At 45.3% G+C, this 6197-nt stretch overlaps 2 protein-coding genes across 2 annotated transcripts in view; one reads left to right on the top strand and one right to left on the bottom strand.

Moving 5' to 3' along the window:
* Positions 1 to 63: 63 nt before the first annotated feature.
* ETH_00005300 (lactate dehydrogenase) lies at positions 64 to 2185 on the top strand (the record flags this gene model as incomplete). Its single annotated transcript, XM_013372451.1, has 2 exons — positions 64 to 923; positions 1900 to 2185. 2 exons carry the CDS (start codon positions 64 to 66, stop codon positions 2183 to 2185), a joined length of 1146 nt encoding a protein of 381 aa, XP_013227905.1.
* Positions 2186 to 5262: 3077 nt separating this feature from the next.
* The window catches only part of ETH_00005295 (uncharacterized protein), a gene marked incomplete at both ends in the record, with an annotated part of 1350 nt that continues 415 nt past the window's right edge, over positions 5263 to 6197 (bottom strand). Inside the window, 2 exons of the mRNA XM_013372450.1 lie at positions 5263 to 5649; positions 5911 to 6161. Of these exons, the coding sequence (XP_013227904.1) occupies positions 5263 to 5649; positions 5911 to 6161 (638 nt within the window). The remainder of the gene's footprint in view (positions 5650 to 5910; positions 6162 to 6197) is intronic.

Genomic DNA, 6197 nt, shown 5'->3' with positions numbered 1-6197 from the left:
TGCTGCTGGTGCTGCTGCTGTTGGTGCGTAGAGGCTGGGGAGGTTGCGTGCTGGCGCGCAGACATGCCGGCGGGGAAGGCGCTGGACCTGTGCCACACGGCGGCAGTGGCGGACAACGGCGTGAGGGTGCAGGGCGCGAACAGCTACGCGAGCCTGGAGGGCGCGGACGTGGTGATAATAACGGCAGGAATAACGAAGGCGGCGGGGAAAAGCGACCAAGAGTGGTCGCGGAAAGACCTGCTGCCGGTGAACGTGAAAATCCTGCGGGAAGTCGGCGCCGCCATCAAGCAGTTCTGCCCGCACGCCTTCGTCATCAACATCACCAACCCCCTCGACGTGATGGTCGCCGCGCTCCGCGAAGCCGCGGGACTCCCCGCAGCCCGCGTCTGCGGCATGGCCGGCGTCCTCGACTCCGCGCGCTTCCGCAGACTCCTCGCCGACCGCCTCGGCGTCAGCCCCCGCGACGTCCAGGCCATGGTCCTCGGCGTCCACGGCGACAACATGGTGCCGCTGAGTCGCTTCGCGACGGTGAACGGCGTGCCGCTCGGCGAGCTCGCGCGCCAGGGGTGGATCTCGGAGGCGGAGATCCGCGAGGTGGAGCGCCAGACGCGCGCGGCCGGCGGCGACATTGTGCGGCTGCTGGGGCAGGGCTCTGCGTACTTCGCGCCGGGCGCTGCGGCCGTCGCCATGGCCGAGGCTTACTTGAAGGACCAGAAGCGCGTCTTCGTGTGTTCCTGCTACTTGGAGGGGCCTTACGGCGTGCGTGGCCACTGTTTGGGCGTGCCTTGCGTCGTGGGTGCGGGCGGCGTTGAGCGCGTCATTGAGCTGCCGCTCGACGCCCGCGAGGCGCAGCTCTTGCAGGCTTCCATTGACGAGGTCCGCGAGATGCACCGCCAGCTCGCTGCTGCCGACGCTGCTGCAGAGTGAGTCTCGCCTCCGTCTCTTCTTCTTCTTCCGTCTGTTTCCTTTCCTCTTCTTCTTCCATCTTTTTCCTTTCCTCTTCTTCTTCCGTCTTCTTTCTTCTTCTTCCTTTCGTCGTCTTCTTCCTTCCATCCTCTTCTTAGTTTCGCCGTCTTCTTGCTTCCCCCGTTTTCCTCGTACTTCCGCCTCTCATTCCGCCTTTTCTTCTTAGTTCCACCTTTTTCATCTTCGTTCCACCTTTTTCATCTTCGTTCCACCTTTTTCATCTTCTTTCCACCTTTTTCATCTTCATTCCACCTTTTTCATCTTCATTCCACCTTCTTCGCCGCCCGATCCCAGCCCCGGTTTCCGCCCGACGCGCCCGCCGCTCGGGTGTATCGACACCTCGAGCGCCGGCCGCGCTTCGCTGCCTGCTTTCTTCCTTGCGCCCCTCGCCGCTCATTAGTTTTAATTCGGTTGTGGCCACGCTCCTGACGGTGTCTGCGGGGGACTTTGCGTGCAACGCTGCTTCCGCCGCGGCCCGATGGGGCTGCCGGCCTGCTGCTGCTGCAGTTGCTGCTGCTGCTGCAGTTGCAGTTGCTGCCGCTGCTGCGGCGCCAGCAGGGCCGGCGCGTGGTTTCTCGAACCCTTTTAGCAGCGAAACTCTTTTCTTCGGTTCTGCTGCTGCTAGAGCTCCTCCTGGGGCAGTTCAGTTTCTCTTTAGAATGAAACGTGAATAGTTCGAGTTTCCCTGCAGCAGTTTGGGAGAGCCTCTGGGCCCGGAGGCTTTGCCGTTTATTTGTAAATTTCCTATTAGAGGGGAAGTTCTACTCGCATGCATGCAGTTGGGGTGTATGTACACTTGGTTCCGCAACACCACTGTGGGAGGGTGTGTTTGGATAGGGAAAAAAGGAGGTACTTTCTAAAGCTTTCTAGCTTTTATTTTCCATTATTCTTTAGCAGCAGCAAATTAAATAAAATGTGCTGCTGGGCGTTCAGGCCCGGAGCCGCAGAGCCCTCGAAGGCTTGTGATGCAGCAGCAGCAGCACCACAACCTCCTGCTGCTGCACCCGCTGATGCGCCTGCGCCCGCTGCTGCTGCACCTGATGCTGCTCCACCTGCACCCGCTGCTGGTGACGCACCTGCAGCAGCAGCAGCAGACTGCGGATGCAGCCCGGATAAGAAGGAAGACTGCTGCGACGGGGGAGATAAGAATAAGAGCAGCGGCAAATTCTTTCATCACTTAAAAGAAAAGCTGCATCACCACCACATCAAGAAGCACTGAAGGCAAATCTGGGCCTAGATCTGCTGCTCCTAATTGTTTTAATTAAATTAAATTGTAAGAATTAAAAAGCGCTCCAAGAAGCGGCTGTACGTACATTCCGTGAGGTGTACGTACACGCCTGAAAAAGCTTCAAAAACGGCGCAACGAAGACTTTCCAAAAGGCCTTTTTTGGCTTTTTATTCGCCACAAACATCTCCATTTAAATGTCTATTTGTCGCATTAAATTGTTTTAAATAAATGCCAAAAAATTGTATAAAAGAGGTTCCAGAAGGGGCGTTGTGTATATCTGTGTACCTCACGAAGCCATGTGTCGTGCAATAGACATTCTTAAAATGTTCAAAAGATGTTTTAAATATATAATTAATGTTTCATTCAATGTAGTTATTATGGAATGGAATTATTATACTATTTATTCATTGTCTAATTGGCCTTTTTCCTCTATGATAGATCTCTTAGATTTGCAGTAGATCTTCATACATCTTTTATATTTAATAGTTTTATATATATAATAAATGCATATATAAGGCATTTACTATATAAGGGTTCTATTTAATAGATTTATTTTGTAGTATATCTGTCATTTATAATAAATCCATTCTACAATAGATCTTTTATTTATTATGTATATTATTTCTATTCTGTATAATGCACATCTGCTACATATATACTTTAATTATATATTTTATATATCCATTATACTCAACTGCTATCCACTCTGCATTATGTCTATATTTTAAATAACAAACTATTATACAAAATATATATATATATATATATGTGTATATTGTGCATAATTAATTGTTTAAAACAAAATCTTTTATATGATATAAAAGCTTCTTTTATGAAACAAATATTTGCTAATCTATTTATTCTTTATTCATTAAACATAATAGCCTGTATAAACATTTCCTTTCGTGCTGCGCCCTGATTTGAATTTGGGGGAAAAGCTTCACTAAAATGATGTTTGTGGCTGAGAGCTGCAAATGGTTCAAATTAATTGAAATGTAAATTATTTAAATAAATTTGAAGAGCTTTTGGAGAAAAAGAATAAAAGATAAATCCAGAAAGAAGAAGAAACGAGAAATATACTTGTCTATTTCAAGAAGCGCTTTGCGCCAATGAAAGCTTTTCTTCTCCTGTGTGTCGGGAGATCTAATTTGGACTTTTTCGGTTCTTTCTGCAGCAAATCTTTCTTTTATTTTATATTTAATTCCTCAATTTATTCTTTCAATTCATGTATTTCTTTATTTCTCGCCTCTTCGCGCTTTCCCCGCCGCTGCTGCTGCTGCAGCTCGCCAGGTGTCTGTGCACCTCAACGAACCCCCCGATCGGGTCTTAACGTGGATCGATGCAAATATCTTCTTCTCAATTTTATATTAATATTCTTTTTAAATAATATAACTATTTCAATACAAATATTATTTAAAAACATAAATATAAACATTTTATCAAATTCAACGGAAATACCCTTCTAATTGCATGCAGCCACCTGCTCGTGGACCAAAACCAATTTTGCAAAAATGCGCATTCTCATGAAAAGTATTCATAACTGAACATTTAATTTATTTTTCCAAGAATATTATTTTAAATTAACTTTAATAATGCAAGTTTAATTCAAATTTAATTTATTTTCCCCCAAATTTTATTTCGAAATTCTACTTTGGCAGCAGAAGCCCCACTATCGGATCTGCTGCGTTTATTCTCGTTGTAGGAAAATCTGCAATTGGCAAACTCCAAAAGCAAATAAATATAAATAAAAGAATTCGAAAACTTTTAATTATTTTTTTTCGTTTTTAAAATGAATTAAACTCGCACTTACATGCATGCGCTCCATATCCACTTCTCAGCAATTTAAATTCAGTTTATATATACAAGTAAAATCTTACATCACATATAGTACACATTTATTTACATAGATATACAAATATATCTACAGATATAATATATATATTATGTATGCATTATAAATATATATATTACATGTATATATAGACAATTATATCTATATATATATTGTATATTAATATATAAATATAGATACTACATATATATATATAATATATATGTACATATATATATACATATACATGTATATATATATATATATGTATATGTATATATATATTATATATACTTATATATAGGTTAAAATAAGCCATATGGGTCACTGTCTGTTATAAATATTTGTGTTTACCTTCTAATACAAACGTACTTATTTATATTTATACTTATTTATATTGATTAATATTCATTAATATTTATCAGTGTCTATTTTTAATTATTTTTATTTATTTATTTTTATTCATATAAATGCGCATGCACTATACCTGTGGAGCCCGCAGTGTCCATTTATTATAAACAAATACTTTCAATTTTAATATCTAAATTCATCATATATATATTCAAAACAAATAAATAAATAAACAAATAAATAAATAAATAGATAAAGACATATATTTGAAGTGTACATACACCTGGCATGCATGCGCGCCTACAGATTGCACGGCGTTTCTTGCTGCTGCATTTTTGTCTTTCTGTTTCTTTCCTTTGGTCTTTAAAGAATTTAAACTAAAAAAATATTATAATAAAACCTAAATCTATGAAAAAGGACTCAGCTGCTGCTTCTCTGGGGAAGAAGCAGCAGCAGCAGCACTGCTGCAGCAGCAGCACTGCTGCAGCAGCAGCACTGCTGCAGCAGCACCCAACAGCAGCAGCAGCAGAGACGCAAACGGCAGCCAAAGTAAACTGAAGCAGCAGCGAAGCCGTCGGTGGCTGCAAACAGCAACAGCCAAAAACGAGGGTTTAGGGTTTAGGGTTTGGTTCGCCGTTCTTTTGTAGAGGCCCCGAAAACAAAAAGCGGAAATAAATCGAAGACAAAAGATGAAAGAACAAAACAATTATTTTTATTTTCCATTTTAAAAATAATAAATAATTATAAAATAAAAAACAATAAATATAAATGCAAATATCCACGGAAATAGTCACTGCAAATCACATCTGCCTGCAGCAGCAGCAGCAGCAGCCGCAGCAGCAGCAGCAGACTTGTTTCGATCAGCAGCACGTTCATTTGCTTCAAATTAATAATGTGCAAGTGACATAATTGGGTCGGGAACGCCCAGGCAGCTCAACACGTCTTCCTGCTGCTGTTGCTGCTGCTGCTGCAGCAGCAGCAGCTGCTGCTGCTGCTGCTGCCGCTCCAGGGGCTCAGACGGCAGCGGCAGTCTGCCGCTTGCTGCGTCCGCCAGCCTGACTTCGTCCCCTCCCCCAGCAGCAGCAGCGGCAGCTATAGCAGCAGGGCGCTGCCAAGGCCTGTCTGCTGCTGCTGCTGTTGCTGCTGCTGCTGCTGCTCCAAATGTGTCACTTATATAAGGAGATAACACAAAAGGAAAAAAGAAGAATCCCAAAACAGAAACTGCGCCTTTGCTGCCTCCAAAGCGCGGCTCTCCCTCGCTCACACTCAGCTCCTGCAGCAGCAACAGCAGCAGCAGCAGCAGCAACAGCAGAAGCGGCAGCAACAGCAGCAGATCAACTATTTGCAGAACGTAACGTAAGAGCAGCACGCACTTGCCTTCGTAAGCCAGCAGCAACAGCAGTAGCGGCAACGACGCACGAGCAAAACAAGAGCAGCAGCAGCAGGAACTGCAGCAGCAGCAGCAGGGACTGCAGCAGCAGCAGCAGGGACTGCAGCAGCAGCAGCAGCAAGAAGTGCAGCAGCTGCAGTTTACCAGTTTTCCCTTAGCACAGGAGGTGTAGGCCCCCTCCAGCAGCACAACGGCGGATGGCGGCAGCAGCAGCTTGAGAGCTTCTGCTTCTGCTGCAGTGACTCCTGCAGCAGCAACAGAAGCGACAGCTGCTGCTGTGTCTGCTGCTGCTGCTGTTGCAGCGCCCGTTGCAGCTGCGGAGAGCTGCTGCTGCTGCTGCTGTTGCAGGCGCGCCGCCGATGCCGGCGGAGCCGCCGCAGCAGCGGCGGCGCCCGCTGCAGTAGGAGCAGCAGCAGCAGCAGCAGCAGCAG

The sequence above is a fragment of the Eimeria tenella genome, genomic scaffold (genome assembly GCF_000499545.2).
Source record: "Eimeria tenella Houghton genomic scaffold, Eth_scaff1, whole genome shotgun sequence".
Taxonomy (NCBI): Eukaryota; Apicomplexa; class Conoidasida; order Eucoccidiorida; family Eimeriidae; genus Eimeria; species Eimeria tenella.
Note: the sequence above shows the minus strand (reverse complement) of the source record. Positions and strands in the feature narration are given on the sequence as shown.